The 18,712-nt window shown below is 43.4% G+C and overlaps 2 protein-coding genes across 2 annotated transcripts; one reads left to right on the top strand and one right to left on the bottom strand.

Moving 5' to 3' along the window:
• The first annotated feature begins 1,063 nt into the window (after positions 1-1,063).
• On the top strand, positions 1,064-8,530 carry znf710a (zinc finger protein 710a). Its single transcript, XM_031860947.1, has 5 exons — positions 1,064-1,118; positions 3,081-4,565; positions 5,253-5,444; positions 5,541-5,715; positions 6,104-8,530. The coding sequence occupies exons 1-5, from the start codon at positions 1,074-1,076 to the stop codon at positions 6,271-6,273; spliced, it is 2,067 nt and encodes a 688-aa protein (XP_031716807.1). The 5' UTR covers positions 1,064-1,073; the 3' UTR covers positions 6,274-8,530.
• On the bottom strand, positions 7,920-18,233 carry idh2 (isocitrate dehydrogenase (NADP(+)) 2). Its single transcript, XM_031860975.1, has 11 exons — positions 17,971-18,233; positions 13,723-13,814; positions 13,139-13,304; positions 12,662-12,822; positions 11,829-11,972; positions 10,932-11,068; positions 10,598-10,749; positions 10,370-10,482; positions 9,990-10,087; positions 9,816-9,908; positions 7,920-8,340 (listed from the first exon to the last, which is right to left on the bottom strand). Exons 1-11 carry the CDS (start codon positions 18,083-18,085, stop codon positions 8,256-8,258), a joined length of 1,356 nt encoding a protein of 451 aa, XP_031716835.1. The 5' UTR covers positions 18,086-18,233; the 3' UTR covers positions 7,920-8,255.
• Positions 18,234-18,712: the final 479 nt, after the last annotated feature.

Raw genomic sequence — 18,712 nt, 5'->3', positions numbered from 1 at the left:
TCCTCCACTCAGCTTCACTCCCCCTCCCTGTGCTTCTTTCTTCCTTATTCTTTCTCCCCCACGTCTGTCTCCCTCCCTCCCTCTCTCATAACAGCTTTTCTCTCCTTTCTTTCTCCTTCTTTTTTCTTTTGTCACTCATTTTTTTTTTTCTTCTTCTGAATTTCTCAGACAGTATACTTCAGGCTGTCTCAATAGTTAATTAGTTTGAATCTAGAAATAATGACAGCAAACTACATGGTCTCTGGAAAGTTTATATTTTAGCATTTCTCAGACATTATCTGTCTGACTGGTTTGCTGCTGACAGATGCACCTCCACCCATACTCTCTCTGAGTGTTTGTGCGTGTTGTGAAAGTGTGTACGTGCCTCTATGTGTGCCTGCATACACACACGTATAGATTGATGTTTGTGCGTGTGTAAATTCACATATATCTGTGTGAGAGAAACAACTGATTCGATTTTATAACTGTTTGTACGTTTGAGCACACACTCGTAAAAGAAAAGGAAATGCAAAGTATTAAGTGTGATCAAGAAAAGATAGAGCTTGTGTCTCTGTGTGCCTTCAAGAGAAATGTGTGTTGAAGGGTCATGCTGAATTGTATGTAGTGAGAAAGGGAGATAAGATGTGTATTTGTGTGTGTGTGTGTGTGTGTGTGTGTGTGTGTGTGTGTGTGTGTGTGTGTGTGTGTGTGTGTGCGTGCGTGCATGTGTGTGTTTGTAAGAGAAAAGAGGAGAGAAAGAGAAGTGAGATGGGAAGGAGAGGGTGGGAGGAAGAGAAAGAAATGGGGTGATGCTGTGTGTGTCTCTCTCTGTCTGTCTGTGTGTGTGTGTGTGCGTGCATGCGTGCATGAGTGTGTGTGTGTGTGTGTGTGTGGTGGGGGGGGGGGGGGGGGGGGGGGGGGGGGGCGGGTGGTGATAACGAGAGGGGGGGGGGGGGGTGGGGGGGGGGGGGGCTAGGCACAGTCAGTTCTGATAACAGCAACAGTAGGAGGAGGATGAGCCGTGGGACCGCCCCACTCTCCCACAGATATAAATAGGAGGTGGATTTTTTTACTCCACTCATTTCTCCTGAAGGATGAGATCCCTGAAACACCTCAAACATCACTCCAGGAACAATGTGGTGAGTTTGTAACCCAAAGATGGAGAAAGATGTGTTGCTGCTTAGGGTTAGGAGGGGGGCTGGTGGTTACTTGTTTGGCAGTTTGTTAGTGAGGTATTTACACTCTTGTCTGTGAGGGGAAGCGAAATTACTTTTTACATTCATATGAGTCGCAGTGAGAACATCTTTTCAAAAAAAGATACGAGTTGTGTTTCTATCTCTGCCGCACGTTTTCTGCTGCTGCTCTAATTGTTTGTCCTTAGGTGTCTCTTAGATGCAACTTTAAATGTGAAAGTACGTACTCTTGCAATTACTACCCTACCTTCTCTTTCTCCTTGTCATTTGTCTTTTTCTCTTTCATTTTGTCAGCCTTTCATTTTGCTGTGTTTTTTCTTCTTTCTCCGGCTCCCCCTCCTTCCCTCCCTCACTCCTTCCCCTCTCTCTCTCTCTCACTCACTCACTCTGTCTTTCTGTCTCTCTCCGCCCCCCCCCCCCCCACACCCCCCTCGCACACCCCCTCCCTCTCCTTTTCCTTTCTCTCTTCCCTCCTCTCACATGCTCACTCAATCTCTCCTTCCCCTTCCCTCCCCTCCCTCTCCTCCCCTCTTTCTTTATCTTTCAGCCCCTCCATCTCATTTCTCTCTCTGTCTCCCTCCCTCCACTCCTCCCCCGCCCACAGCTCTTTCTCCTTCTCTCCATACCTCCCTCCCTCCCTCTCTTTTCTCTCACACACACACATGCTTTCAAATACACATCCAGTCTCTTTCCTTTTCTTTCTCACAAACACACAGTCTGTCTCTGTCTGACTACTTTAAAAGCAGTAATTATAAATGACGTGGTTATCAGGGCATCCAGGTCTACTCCCCTCTCCCAACACACACACACTCACACACACATAGATACACACACACACACACACACACCTTTATTCCTGCTCTATCTCCTCTTCCTTTCTCCATCCACTCTTTTCTTTTCTCTTAGTATTGCGTCAAGAAAGGAAGCAGCTCTTGCATGGTGCGTATGGCACAGAGTGAAGACTAGTGTCTAGTCTGAAAGAAAGTAGGGGTCAGATCTATGCTGAGGAATAACCTGAAACCATTGGCCGACAATACTCGCTTCTCCTTTACCACAGATAGCCAGTTTGGTTTGTACCACAATTTCTTCCTCACAGTTCCGCTTTTACAGGCAGCGGGGTAAACATGTGCGTGTGGGTCTGAAACACTTCTGAACCATACCATTATGTTAGCGAGTCTTATGCATCGGTCTGGAATACAGAATGAGCTCGAAGCTCAATCGAATGTCTGTTATGGATATGAGACTGCCTGGTGGCATATATCATCTTGTTAAGGAAGCCCAGTGTGGCAGGCATTATGAAGTCGGCTACGGCAAGTGTAGAGCCGAGGCGCTCTGGTCCCCATGAATGAGACGGATAGGACCAGCGATGAGCTGACTTCGGTCAGCCAGGCTGCCCCGGGACCCCACAGGAAGTGCTGAGGACAGTCCACGGAAGTCAACTTCCTGGCTGGACCTGCATCCCTTGTTGTGTTCTTTATTATTCTAAAGCCTGTCAAGGAAGGAAACGGGGTGCTAACACAGATCTGCCTTATCTCCTCGATCGAATGTTATGTGGATTCCAAGCAAAGAAACAAGGAACAGTATGAATGCAGCTTTCACAGTGTAACCCTGAAAAACATTGTCTTAATACTCTGCTGGAGTCCTGGGAGGGCAAGATAGTGTTGCTTCTGGTGACAGTTTGGATTCTTAAAAACTAAATCATATCATTTTAATATTCTGGCAACAAAAAACCTTATTTTTGTACTTATAGTAAGGTTTCCAATATCATGAGGCTACAATGGGGAAATGGGGTTATATGAGGAAACATTGTGTAAGGCAGGGTTTGTAATAACGGAGTCATAAAGAAAACACACAGGGAGATATTATTTCTTCAAGTTCATTTTTTAAAAACTTGTATGTTTCTTCCAGGAGGAGGAGAGTAGCCGCTTTGTGCGGACCTACCCAAAGATGACAGAGGGCCACATGGATGTGGGCACGCAGACGGAGCCCGTGGTGGTACTATCTCTGGCTCAGGCTGCCGTTCTTGGCCTCATCTCCCAGAATGAAATCTTTGGGGCCACCATTGCTCCTAATGGCTTTTACACTGGGGAGCCCAGAGAGTGTGCCCCTCCTCCACCTGAGTCAATGGAGTATGAGTATGCAGATCAGCTAATAGGAGCCAATGGGGACTACCTGGCTGAGCCTGCTGGCGAGACGGAGCCCCAGCCCCACTGCAGTGAGAGAAGAAGGCCCGGGCCCCGCGGGAGGACCAAGAGGCCCAGGAGTGAGGAGGGTCACCCACACAAAGTAACAAGTCCACAGGCTCAGGTCAAAGGTGAACGGCTTGAGTCTGATACCCCTCCTTCCTGCATTCACATTAACAGCCGGCGAAATCCCGGCAAGTCCAAGGATCCAGTCAGCCAACAGGGAACTCTGAAAGAGGAGCAAGCCTGCGGAGACTGTCTCTCATGTGCGAGAGAGACACCCAGGCCGCAAACAGACGGACAGCCAGAACAGGAAGGAGAAGAAAACACTGGCAAAGAAAGACAGAAGAAGGAAGAAGATTTGGTGGTGGAGGAGGAAGAATTGGAGGAGGCACTGAACCTCAAGACAAGCGGGGACACTGGCAGTCCTCTGGAGAGCCGCTTTTATGAGTCCAATGAGGTGGCCTACGAGTCCGCTGACATGGCCCTGCCGGGAGAGTATGAGGAGAATGGCCAGGCCATGCTGTGGTCAGACCCAGAGGGCCTTGCCAGGCGAATGCAGATCGACCGGCTGGACATCAACGTACAGATCGACGAGTCTTACTGCGTCGATGTGGGAGAAGGTCTGAAACGCTGGAAGTGCCGCATGTGTGAAAAGTCGTACACGTCCAAATATAACCTCGTCACTCATATTCTGGGCCACAACGGAATTAAACCCCATGAATGTCTACACTGTGGAAAGCTCTTTAAGCAGCCGAGCCACCTCCAGACTCACCTGCTCACCCACCAGGGAACCAGACCTCACAAGTGCACAGTTTGTGAGAAGGCCTTCACGCAGACCAGCCACCTGAAGAGGCACATGCTGCAGCATTCGGACGTCAAGCCCTATAGCTGCCGCTTCTGTGGCCGCGGCTTCGCCTACCCCAGCGAGCTGAGGACCCACGAGAACAAACACGAGAACGGTCAGTGCCATGTCTGCACCCAGTGCGGTCTTGAGTTCCCAACCTACGCGCACCTGAAGCGCCACCTGGCCAGCCACCAGGGCCCGACCACATACCAGTGCACAGAGTGCAACAAGTCCTTTGCTTACCGCAGCCAGCTGCAGAACCACTTGATGAAGCATCAGAACGTGCGGCCTTACGTTTGCCCTGAGTGCGGCATGGAGTTCGTCCAGATCCATCACCTCCGACAACACGCTCTCACCCACAAGGTACTGGCACCGCACACCCTCGCATTTAAGGTAGTAAAACCCAGACGTTGGGCCTTCGTCAACCAGTTTATGTGTTCAACACAAAAACCCAAATAGGTACATACTCACTCTATATTTAAAATGTCATTATCAAGATAAAAAACATATAAGTTTTAATTATTTTAGCATCACTCCTTCAGAGTCCTCTGTATGAATCCTCATAGGAAAATGGGAGGATATTGCACACTTGCACCACAGTCTTTCCTCCAAAACCAGTTGCTTTGTAAACATAGCCTTCAAAGGCCTTGAGTTTTTTTTGTTTGGCTCAACCCCCCACTTGCATGTGTTTTGTGTTGTGTGTCATTCGCAGAGCTACTTCCCTTTGTGTCTGATAAATCACCCTGGTCTTTCTCTCCATTTCATTATATAGGAAAACAAATATTTATTTTCATGGCATTTGGTTTTGTTAAATATTAAAATTAAAGTCAAATATATGTTGAAACAAGAAAAAAAGTTAAATCTCTTCATTGTTTGGCTGTTTCCACTCTACTTAGCGGGAGGGCTAATGTTACCTACATGTGTTGGATCAAAAGCCAGAATGCAAATGCTCCTTGTGTGTTTTCCCTCTGTGACTCATTATTTATTTTCCTCTAAACCATATATTAAGCCAAATTAATTAAGAGGCCCAAACACTCTTTGTTTCTGCAGGGTATGAAAGAATTCAAGTGTGACGTCTGTGCCAGAGAGTTCACCCTGTCTGCCAACCTGAAGAGACACATGTTGATCCATGCCAGTGTGAGGCCGTTCCAGTGCCACGTCTGTTTCAAGACATTCGTCCAGAAGCAGACCCTTAAAACGCACATGATCGTCCACCTGCCGGTCAAGCCTTTCAAATGCAAGGTGAGTGAAGCCAGTGGAGTTGTACTTCGAGATCACTGGGTCCCACTGCGATTGAGCCGGGAGGGGTCCTGACTATCGCACTCTTTTGTCTCTCAGGTGTGCGGAAAGTCATTTAACAGAATGTACAACCTCCTCGGCCACATGCACCTCCACGCCGGCAGCAAGCCCTTCAAGTGCCCATACTGCAGCAGCAAGTTCAACCTGAAGGGGAATCTCAGCCGACACATGAAAGTCAAACACGGCATCATGGACACCTCAATAGAGGGACATGGTGAGTACCTCCATTGATCATCAATATATTACACTCTCTGCGATGAAACAGATGAAACTCCTTGATGATATTCGATGATGGGTTGTGTGTGGCACATTTCCTTGTGAGGCTGCTCGGTGGGCTTCATGTCACATTATTGTCACTCAGTCTGCCCCCAATGCACTTTGACTCAGCATGCACTGTAATCGAGTGGCCAAGTGTTTTGATGTTTCTCTGTCACTCCCTCCCCGTGTGATTAGTAAATATAGCAGTGCCTGGATTAGACATGCTTGTCTCTATCAGTAGAGGCTGATACAGAGGCAGAGGGGGCATGTGTCTTTGGGAAGAGTATGTGTGTGTTGTTGAGGACAGAGTGGGATGATTTTTGTGTATTTGCTTCCTTCATCAGGACCCCCCAAAGACACAGAAGGCCAGGAGGACTACGAAGAGGAGAGCTTTGAATTCAGCGAGCGAGAAAACCGAGCTAACAACAACAACACACCAGACATTGCTAAACTATCTCAAATGGAGTATTACAGCACCTATGGGAAGGGCACAGGGCGCTTCAGTACTGCATGAACTATTGAAATGACCCCAAATTGAATATAAGTGAACTAATGAAAACAGGATTGCTTTTTTGCTTTTAAAGGCATCGTGCTTGGGTTGTTCTTCAAGTGTGTGAAGAAACCCAGCAAACTGCACATTCATATGCACTGGAATCACTCGTAATGCTACGAAATTTGGAAATATATACTTTTTACCTGATTACATATTTTTCATCTCTAAAACACAGCAAATCTACTGAATACATATATTATATTTGAGAAAAGTGGACTGCCTAAAACAGGACCATTTAGGTAAAGTGAATAGATATATATACGCAAATACATCGATGTTGTCAGTCGCTTAAAAACAGGAACATCATCCGAGCCGAATTTAAAAAGCACATTTTTAGCTACAAACTTTAAAGCATATGACGTTAAACTGCACTTACTCATTCAGACCATCCTGGTCTCTCTCAAGGCTGCCGGGGTAAACTAATGTGAAGAGTTAAAGGGAAGAAGTCATTTCACAAGCCAAAGCTGATCAAGTTGTAAAGGTTAATGATTCACTTTGATCTTTACTGTGATAAATTCAATTTGAGGTCTGCAAAATGAGTTATGTTCAATTGGATTTGCGATCTGTGTTTAATTGTATATTATTGTACAGAATGTATCAGTCCTCTCGTATGGTGGCTGGTACTGTAATCAGTGCGTTGCACTGAGGACCACTGTGTCTACTTTTTAGGTTTTTCATTAACAAGCATCACCCTGTATTGATCTCTAGTCTATGAATGTAATTGTTTCTGTGGAATGTTTAAAGACTCTAATCAAAACATACGTTTTAAATGGTAGGACCCCTTTACCAAAGAATTAGATCAAATCTTGCAGCTACGGGGACTGTAAGTCTCTTTTCCTTGCTGTTGTGTTGAGCTGGGACATTAGATTTCTTGGGGTCCAATCGCAGACCTCATGAAATTACATTCAGGCCCCCCCCCCCCACCCATCTGTAGATCTTCTCTAAAGATTACCACAGAGAACAGACTGTGGCACAGCTTCTCTTTCAACCAGTCTCACCGTTTCTCTCCATCCAGGCCTTCACGAGACTGCAGCATTTTTCAGAGGCAATGCAGACCCTGCATTCATATTGCAGTTCTGTTTTTGTTTTTTTTATGGATGAATCTCAACAAGAAGTGTCCCAAAAAAAACTCAAGACACAAATATTAAGTGCCCCAGTGTGTCTGCAAGAGCATGCCATCCATCATGCTGCACACTGGTCCCGAGTGATGAACGACAACCTCCCGACATGTGACAGGGCCGCGGACCTTGTGGAAAATGATTTGGGAAATGCTCAATATATTCAGTTTCCCAGTGCTTAGCTTTTCAAACTTGTAACCTGCAAAAGAAGTTATCCATTTGCGATGTTGATAGAGCGCATTTAAAATACAAAATGCTCAATTTTGTGAGTTTTTCCAGCTTCTGTGTTCATTCCATCACGTGATGAGTGATGATTCAAAAAGGGGAAGATGTTCCGCTTATATGGAATTCTGTATTAGACATTAGTGTGGAGATAATGTTGATAGATATGTACGTACAATGTTGTGTACCAGACTGTAAAATAATAAATTTATTTACCTTTAAAATGGCCGACCTTTATTTGCTTTGAAACAACAAAAACTACCAATAGTGGGTCAAAGAGTATTTATTGGCAAACATGTTTGACAGATGCTTCAGTCCTGCCCAAGGCATTACACAGTATTGACTTATTATTACAGTACTTCACATTACAAAAATAAAACCTTGCAAATATTGGGACAGGTATGGGGAGACATCAGGTGGAAGCACAGCTCTTAACTATTTAATAATAACCTAATTGAACAATACATAATCCTATTACAGTACTTTATTTTCTCCTTCAGACAGAATACAAGTGAATTTATTGACCTTTTAAGTTAAAAATGAGGTACAAAAACAGATGAGTGACATTTCCATCTCCGGGCTAACTATATTCTTTCAAGTCTTTTACTTGCCGAGGGCTTTATCCAGATTTGTCTTGATGGTGTCGAGGAAGTCTGTGGTATTGACGTAGTGCTCGTTCAGCTTGACACTGAGAAGACAAGACGGATCAGAACATTCAGTACAATACATTACGGAAGAAAGAGAATACTGTAGCAATACAATCAAAATCCCATCGATATGTCAGCATTATGATCACTAGTTTTACCTAAATTAGGATAGGCATTGGATGTTATGAGCAACTTTTGTTGACTTGGTGCTACACCCGCCTGTATTCATACTCGTCTCTAGTTTAGTGAGAGTAGTGTCTTTAGTGACCAAAAAACAAACAAACAAGCAATCATTGACAGATGTGTGAGCTGCAATGCCTCATGGATGAAAATGCTTGAAAGAAAAAGTCAAGATGCGCTGAAGCTAGCAGGTGAGCCGAAGCAACTAACGGCTAATGTAGAGCAGATACCGATCATGTGCACAATACCTCCACCGGGACTACACAACCAACAAGTGAGGGCTTGATAAAACATTTTCATCTGTACCTGGATCTCGATGGACAATCCTGCAATATGTGTGTTCTTCTTCGGTATTCAGAAACGCACTCTTAATGAATATTTCACCACGTTGAGAATCCTTTAAAAATCGCCTGGATCCACATTTTGATCAGCACTGAGATGAATACATTTTTCTTACACGAAATAAATCTCCACCAAACTTCATTGAAATTGTTTACGTTTTTAAGATATCCTGCTAACAAACAAACAGCAATGAAAACACTTCTTTGAGAGGTAAAACAAACTCCCTAAACCGTACACCCTGTTGTCTACAGGAGACCATCCTGGCTTAAACTCCTGTCTGCTAAAAACAAGATGGGGGCATGTTTGGGACGAGGTTTCGAGTTCCCAACCCGTATCACATGACGGCAGGTCAGAATCAGGACAAATAACACACATGTTTTATGTCAGGGTGTTTCACACTGATGGTTTAATCAAAGGGAATATTTACTTTCAAAGTTAAAAGAAGTGAATCTGCCGGTGAAAGCACCAAACATTCATTTTTGGATCATTCATTACAGGTTTAAATTAGGGCTGCAGCTTATTTGTGTATGATTGATGAATCTACAGATTATGTTCTCAAAATGTTTGGTGGATAAAATAAAATATCAGAAAATTAAGGAAGAATTTAGGGGAAAAAACTTCAGATAGCTTATTTTGTCTGACTTAAGGTATTACAATTAAAATGATATAGAACTGAGGAAACTTGGATGCTTGATATGTTTTGTTTTTTTCAAAAATACTTAAATGACTGATACATGTCCTTTGCAATCAGGAATAATAATAATAATAATAATAATAATAATAATAGCACTCATTGCTTTTATTCTACATGTTTTAGACTGAAATCCTGAAGAAAAACGAACTCTGGAGACAAAACTAAACTAGCATCAAACACTAGGTACATTTAATAAAACGGATATCAAGTGTACTATCATTATCTTCGTGAGTAATACATGTTTTTACGTCGTTGTTGAGTTAGCTTTGGCCACTCTCTTTAACATAAGCTTTAACTTACTTGGACAGGCCGTGGATGCAGCCAGCGAGGTCCTTGGTCATCGTACCGCTCTCAACAGTCTCGACACACACCCTCTCCAGAGTCTGGGAGAACCTGCACATAAACAGAGACATTTAGAAAACGCCCGTTTCATCCCAGGGTCAGTACGTTTCTTCCTAATACGACATCTCTTACTTGATGAGGTCTGGGTTGCCGTCAAGTTTGCCACGATGCTCCAGGCCTCTCGTCCAGGCAAAAATACTGGCAATGGGGTTGGTGCTGGTCGGCCTTCCCTGAAAGTAGAGTTGAGGATAATGTCACCGTTTTCAACTTCTTCAAAGAACTGGAATGTTGTTTTTAATCATCATGAACGTAAAGCATAATGCATTTACTTTGTTTGGGCATCTAAGAATACTTCTCATTCTCAATGTCCCCCACATGATGGCAGTATAACCCCACAGATCACACACTCGGTTTGTAAGGCCATAGTTTGGCTTCACACATTCTCCGTTTCATTGCTCCGTGTAAATGCGTTGCAATACAGAGCCATTAGATTGACAAAGATGGGTGGTAACCTTCTGGTGCTCGCGGTAGTGCCTGGTCACAGTGCCGTGGGCGGCTTCAGCCTCGATGGTCTTGCCGTCGGGGCACACGAGAACTGACGTCATCAATCCGAGAGAGCCAAAGCCTAAAAACAGGAAACACGAACAGACGGGCATCTCAAATGCTAATACGTTTCAGTATTTTGCAACAGCAAATTTTCCCCACGGAGCAGTAGTCATGTTTCTTTACAAGTCTCTCACCCTGTGCGAGGATATCGGACTGAACGTCTCCGTCGTAGTTCTTGCAAGCCCACACAAAGGCTCCAGAAGACTTGAGCACTTGGGCGACCATATCATCAATGAGCCTGTGCTCATACCAGATCTTCAGCTTGTCAAACTCAGGCTTGTAGTTCCTGTAGGAATCAAAAACAACATATTCAACTAAAGGGACTTCTTGCTCTTATACCTCGATCAACAAAATGTCTTTTAGTCTTGTATTTTGATCCGTTTTATTTTAGCAATGACGTAGAGCACGCATTTAACAAAAACTGTTTATTTGTGCATGATACTTTCATGAAAGACAGAAAACACTCACTTTTCAAAGATCTCCTGGAAGATGTCTTTAAATCGGCCATCGTAGGCTTTAAGAATGGTGTTCTTTGTGCTCAAGTACAGGGGCCACTTCTTGCCAATAGCGTACTGGAAGCAGCTGTGGGCAAAGCCTGTGATAGACTGTTGGGGGGGGGGGGGACACAAACAGTTCACCACTGCTGTAGCCTTTTATCAGCAGTACAGGGGCTAACAACCTTCCCCTTGACACGTTGAAAGTCATCTACTATGACCTATGTTGTGAAATCAAACAGACCCGTTCTGATGAAGGCAAACAAAACAGTTGCGAAGCAGGTTGGAAAGAGGTCGAAACGACTTCTGTATCAATTCAACAAAAAAAGCCTTACAGCAGTTCTCTTAAAGCGTGAACTCAAAGGCATAAGTACTAACAAGATGAAATAGGTAGAGTCTGGGACTACTGGGACTAGTTTGGGACTAAAGTTTATATTATTTTGTATTGCTAAAATAATATTTAAAACACAAAGAAAGGGTTCAACACATTTTCTGAAGCTTTTATCTACAACGTCTCAATCTACATCTTACTCAGGTATGCAGGATAATTTATCTTTCATCCAGAGAGAGGCTTTTAGGAAACAATCGTCTCTCACGAGTTTTGTAAAAGACAGAAAGAAATCTTGTGTGTTAAAATGAGAAAAACATAAAACTATGTTATTTCTTACCGTCAACAATTCCCATTAAAAAGACCAAAAACAAAGATTAATCGATGCCACTAACGAGCATTTTCTGTGGAGCCAAAGCCTGATATTTATTATTCCTCTGTGCCGTAGATCTGGGTTTCATAGATGCAATGGGTTAGTTGTTAGTTGTTTTAAATGGGATTTGTTGACAGTAAAGCAGCCTCATCTATTAATCACACACTCACCTCGTCGGTGTTGTACATGCCCATTCCACAGCCACCGGCAGGAAAGTCATAGACCTCCCACTCCTTTCCTGCACTACCATCAGCGGGTGAGAAGATCATCTTGAATTTTCCGGGCTGGTCCACAACAAAGTCTGTTGCTCTGTACTGTAGAGCAAACACAGTACATTTTATTAACATTTATATATAAATTCTGAATTTATAAACGTTACATACGCACAAAACAGCGGCTGAAAGAGGCTTGTGTCACCTCCCTCGCAAAAGGTGGGATCTATAAAGACAAGCTTGAAGGGACAAAGTACGCACTTTAGTTTTTATAGTGGTTTGAGTGTAAAATCGCAGCAGTGACCACAACTTTATTTATTAATTTATCTGTTCAATCAGTCTGATTGCCGTAAAATTACATATTACGGTGACACTCGTAACGGTCGCTGCTGGAGGACTACATGGATGGAGGGATTAGGAGGAAATAAGTGTTCATGGATCACCTCACCCACGAGCACCTCGATTTCCGTGTCCGAAAAATGTATTTCTAGGCCTAAACATTCATGAGGCGCTTTGCATTGACCATGTATAATTGAATGTGGGCGTGTAGGGGGCGGGATATGAGGCTGATCCACGTGTTCACATTTCCAAGTTGATTTGGGATTTACAAAAAGGAATTTGCGCACATACGCATGATTTTATATGTCAGATTATTTTCGGCGTGCATTTTCATACACACGAATGAATAAATGCGACCCCTTGGTTGGTTGTTACTTTGGTCTCGAGAGGCAAGAGGAATATAACTGTAAAGTGAATTGCTCTACTGTCGTCAGCATTTAGAGGAGACTCACCTGATCGCCGAAGGCGTGTCTGCCGATGGTGATGGGTTGCGTCCAGCCTCCAACAAGCTTGGGAATGTTCTTGCAGATGATTGGCTCACGGAAGACGGTGCCGCCCAGGATGTTTCTGATGGTACCGTTGGGGCTCTTCCACATCTTCTTCAGGCTGAACTCTGAATGTGAAAAATATAAATTACTGTTAGAACAGGATGTGTAGGATGAAGGAGGAGGTTAAACGCGCTTCAGCCGCCTCACAGGGAACACAAGGCCTGACCGGTGCTCTCAGATCAGGGAACAGTCCACAAGGCAATGATCTTTGTTCGAAGAGTAACATTTGTTCTTATAAAGTTTGCTTATAAACTTATTTTGTGATAGTCTACGTTTCTTAACCAACTCAAGCTTTTCGTCCATAGTCAAGTCACTTATATATTTGTGTTATAAGTATTATAAGTATCTATGTGTGGAGGCAACTAAATACTTGTTACAGACCTTCCACTCTCTCTTCGTCGGGTGTGATGGTGGCACATTTAACCGCCACGTTGTACTTCAAAGTGGCGAGGGCAGAGTCAATAGTGACCTGGTCATCAGTCTGGTCACGATACGGCAGACCCAGGTCATAATACTTCAGCTCAACATCCACATTGTTCAGGATGAGCTAAAAGACATAACAAAAATACACACTTATGACATCTACACGGTAGACTGAAGTAGTGTAAAGTGGAAAGTGAAAGTATAAAAATCCCAAAATGTGTAGGAATACGTGATCGATGTATCGTAAGAAGGTATTTGCATGACGATTTAGATTTATGAATTACACATCCCCGTTTCCTTCCTGAGCCAATGCACCATCTGCTCTCTCTCCGGAGGCAGGCAGCCAGTGACTGAATGAAACCTCAGTGAAGCCCCTCCCCCGACATCATACATACATAATCCTCCATAAACCTCCCCTCACTTCCACGTGTCAGTCTGCAATATAAAAATAGGCAAGTCAGACAGCGGGGGCACGTCGTCCTCTGAGACTCACACCAGGGTTTGTGCGTTTACCCTTCCGCCTCTGGACGCCAGTTAATCACCTTCTCTTTGATGAACTCCCAGATGATCCTGGTCATCTCATCTCCGTCCATCTCCACCACCGGCTGGGCCACTTTGATGCGTTTGTCGGCATCTGTCAATCAAAAACACACACAAGCAAATCCAGCTTTTCATTCAAAACAAATTTCTATTGTTTTTTAAGGGTCAAAGACTGCTGAGTAACAATCATAAACACAGGAAAACTAGTGACTGGACAAAAAGAGAGAGATCTATCTGCAGAGGACAGACACCAGTTGTTTCCTTTACGTTTGCCTGATAAAAACTGTGCCTCAGGAATCAGCGTTGCAACCATTAATGGCCGAAACCCAAGGCCCAAAAATCAGTATTTGGACATAAAAACTTGGATCGGTGCACCCGTGTACTGAATAGGTTCATAGAGTAATATCAAAGTACAACACATTTTAGTTTGCGTTCTAAAATACCAATTTAACTCTAATATACAGTACGCAGCTTCTCTAACAGTAAAGGAAACAAACACTTTGGAACCTGAATGAAAGTTGATGTTTTTAAAAACTTCAATATCCCAAAGTGTTTTAATTTTCACGCCAACAATGACTTGAGAGAGGGGTCTCTTAACTCCTCTGCCTCCCAGTTAGTCAGCTTAACGTAGATTAGTACCTCTAATCATATCTCCTCTCATCAGACTCAGTGTGGGAGAGTTTGAGTGAATAGAAGAGTCCAGGAGGAGCTGCAGAGGATCAGGTGATTTTCAGATTTCCCAGCCAAGTTAATGCTCCCCCACTGCGACCCAAAGCCTTCCCAGAATAATGCAAGTAAACATAAGGAGCCTGCTGGACTAGTTACACAACCAACATTTCCTTATGTTAAATGTAATAAAACAGCAAACATCCACTTGGGTTTGTGGAGACATTTGACCTAGTTGGGATTATGAAGCCAGGGCAACACCTGTCAAAACAGCCTCTGCTCCGATCCCATGCTCCAAACATAACACATGATACATGACGCCGAAAATAACCTCATTGAAAGGAGTTTATAACCTCTATGTTACAGTTATATTACTCAAAAGCATGAAGCAGGCAGAAAGAAATAAAAGCATGAGTTCAGTGTTACTGGTTCGTTTTTGTGCCAGTTTGGTGAACTGAATATTTTTGGGGTTTTGTAGTGTTGGCTGGACAAACAAGCAATTTTTTTGCAATATATTGTAACTGTGAGCTTTAGAAAATGTTGATCCACATTTCTCACCATTTTATAAACCAAGTGATTAACCAATAAAGTGACTAAGCAATAGTGTAAATAATGCACTGTTCATAAAGAAAGGTTGGCAGTGGAAATATTAAGTTGTGTGTAATCATCAGGAAAAATCAAACAGCTCATGAGCAGAGAAGGTGAACTGGATTTTGGTAATTTAATAATAGACTTTGTCAGTACAGTTTCTGCCGCAGTGCATCATGGGTGCAGCTACTGTTACTGGCATCATTTCGGACTCGTCCACCCTAGATCTGCTATAGCAGGGCTCTACTATCACAGTGCGGGGGGAGGGGAGCTGAGTGGGTTATGTAACTTCTGTATGCATCACAAGCTGGATGCTGAAGGGTGGGCTGAATGAAAGTAATGTGGGCCCGCCTGCCACATCATTCCCACATGCATCGGAGATAAGTCTGCTCACAATCTCTCTCTCTCGCCACCGGTAGCTTCAGACGAAGCCGGTCAGTAGCAGAAATACACAACTAACCATCAAATGGGAGAATTGCACTCGACAGCTTACTTTAAAGCATAGCATGTTGATAAGAGCTGCTCTCGGGCTGGGAAGTATATCCATATTATATTAATGTCAGGATGAGAGAACAGATGGTGTCTTAGATTTTGGCATACGAGTTGTCTTCTCCTGAAATAACATGACAGTTCTAGCTGTTGCATTGTTTGCCTTTACTGACTGAGTCATTACAGTCACATTACTGATCAATAGTTATCAAAAATCTCATAAATATTTTGTGAGAGCACCAATGGTCAACCCTATAGCGAGGTGTTCGATTTAATAATATCATGATATTCTCAATACTGCTCAGTCCTAGCTGTGTCTATTCAAAACAAAATACTAAACACAAAAAGGCAAACTCAGCATTTATAAACTTACAGTCTACACTTTGGAGCCATTCAAAATGTGTTGATACTGGTACAAATAAACTACCTTGTTCTCTGCACTGACACCAAAAAAATATATCTTACTTTGAGTATGATATTCACATTGTCATACTTCTCCAAAGCATCAGTACTGTTTGCTGTTTTGACTCCTCCAACTGTGAAAGAATTTGCCTAAAACAGTGTAAAAATTGATTTTAAAGCAGAACATATCTTATGAAAGCATAAGTAAACAAGAATGTGGCCTAGCATTCAGTGCCAACTTTGAGTATTACGTTTTAAATACCCTGTAGCACACAGTGTTTACATATAAGTTGAGAACTGTGAGTTTGGATAATGAGATCATGTGCTCAACATTATGTAATATACATTAAGGGCAAGCAGCCAAAGACCGTGTACTTGACAGATTGACAGCAATAACCTTCGTCTACGTAGCTTCTGTGGTTGACTTTCAACAGGAGGCGATCCTTGAACCCATTCAGTTTAATCTTATACCGAGGAAAGGCATTCAGACGGTAAAACCAAGCTGCAGGTAAGACTTTTGTGAGGTTGGTTAATTAACTCTTAAACCGGACTGAGAGAAAAAGTAGAAGCTCAAATGCAAGGTTTCAAAGTTTACACCGTTTCTTGGTAAAATCGAGAAACAGCATGTTGTCCAATTTTATGAGCACTGGGGAAATTTAATAATACTGTAATAACAGTAAACAGCTGTCGGCAAAGACAATGCAATAAATCATGCTTCTGGCTCACTGATTTATACATGATTTCTATATCAAACACCAAATAAAATATTTTAAAAAGCTGCCACACGTGCATGTTAACAGATGTTACCCCATTGCAGGTACCTATAGGAGTTAAGGCTTAAAGTGTAGAGGTAGTACACTGTTTGTTTTATCCTGGTTGTGTAAACTGGGCTACCATCAATCACCACTGACAGTAAACCACAAAGCTCATATGACTTGATTCAATCACACTCTAAACTACCCTTCACCTGACCCGGCTCTGTCAACACTGAGTGGGGCTGATAGTTTAGCATGAATGGAGACATGTATCTATGCATCACAATAGCTTATTTGGATGCAAATCCTCGCTCTATGAGAATTTGGGATGTATGCAGAGCCCACGTGATAAACTGCTCCAAATCAGACGATAAAAAAAAAGCAAGGGATTTTGGTTGCTCTCCTGGTAAGGATATAAATAAAAAGTAAAATGTGTTAACATTAACATAAAAGTAACACGCCGCAGTGGGTTTTACAGTCCAAATGCAAAGATCAGATGTGGTGAAATAAATACAACCCAGATGGAAAACATTAAGTAGGACAGCGGCAGCCATTGCTCTCTACAGCTGAGCCTCGTATGCACTGGCTGACCTTGCAAAAAGTTTTCCAACTCAGTGTCGCACGAATGTCATGATGGCTGAAGAGCAGCCATCACTCTGAGTTTGGACAACAGGTTTAACTTCATTATGTGTGACAACGACAGTGTTTTAGCCCCCCAGCGAGGAGAAATAAAATGTCCGCACAGCTAAAAAAAAGCGGAAGATTCCTTTTATTCATTCACTGCCAGTTTTCGCACCGCAATTTCCCCCCTGATGTATTGAGTCTTTTTAGGAAGAGCGGGGTGTAACAGTTATGCTTTTCTTGCCCTGTCACATTCGTTTTGTTAGTGGTGGTAGTATTTATTTAACTGTTTCATTCATTGAAGTGACAACACGCTCATTCAACCGTCCCTTAAACTTTTGATGTGGAAGACAAAGACGGATATCCCCCTCCCCGGCTTCTCGGTTCTCTCTCTCGGACCTCATCTCTCTCCACGTCTACGACCCCCGGATTGTATAAACAACCGGCAGACAACACGGGCATTACACTATTATTAAGACACCGGAGAGCATTTAGAGCACCGTTGGCTATGAACCCCATTAGTACTGTTACCGCTACCAGCAAACGGTAGTGGGCTATCGTTAGCTGCGTAGCTCGCGCGCCACCCAGCTTCTAACCTAACGGCTGGCTGATTTAGTCGTCGCAAACGTTATAATAGCCAACCTCGGCTACATTACAAAGCACCATCTTAACACAAAGCTACCGTTACACAAAGATGCTGAGGATCACCAGGGCTATCTCTCCACTCACAGTTTCTTTGTTGCAAGGTCTGGCAATTTGAAGCCGGCGCAAGCACCGCGGGGTTTCTGGAGAAGGCAGCGGCAGACCTCGAAAGAGAGCTGAGGACTTTCAAATATCCAGCCATGTTTCCCCTGGCTTGATTCACTTTTTAGGTTCACACTCGACGAAAGTCAGAGGAGAAGAGAGGGCAAAACGATTTGAGTCTCTCTGCAATATAGTGAGCAGAGGCAGCGCCGCCCTTCTTCACCTCGCCGGCGGGACACGCTTGTTACTACGTCAGAGTCGCACAGACACAGAGGAGGGACCGAGAATAAATAGCTGTTGAACTCTTGCAGCTTGTCCTCCGTCTAGACAACAGTCCAGAGCAGGTTAAACCCTGAGCGTCTCACGACCTGAAGGGAAGGTCACCACCTGCCATCACTGCTAAATACATTAAATGTAGGCCTACAGCGTCTTCATTTCTCCCCTCACAAGCCCAATACCTCCACTCTGTAATGGCTGTAGAGATGTGACACATTCATTCTCCCAATATGTTTGAAGACATTTTACTGTTCACAAACACTTGGGTGTGCAATGCATATTGTGCACATTGAAAAGGCACTCTAGTGACTAGAAGTCCACCTCCATAAAGTAGCAGGACTCACAAGATAAAATATTAAAGATAAAAATTGAAGCAGCAGTAGATGAAATGCCCTTCTAGTCTCAGGTGATGACACCTGATGACATTTCTATTAGACTTAATAAACTCCCC

Source organism: Anarrhichthys ocellatus, unplaced genomic scaffold (assembly GCF_004355925.1).
Source record: "Anarrhichthys ocellatus isolate YVR2014 unplaced genomic scaffold, GSC_Weel_1.0 scaffold2, whole genome shotgun sequence".
Taxonomy (NCBI): Eukaryota; Metazoa; Chordata; class Actinopteri; order Perciformes; family Anarhichadidae; genus Anarrhichthys; species Anarrhichthys ocellatus.
This window is presented reverse-complemented; position numbering and strand designations above follow the sequence as displayed.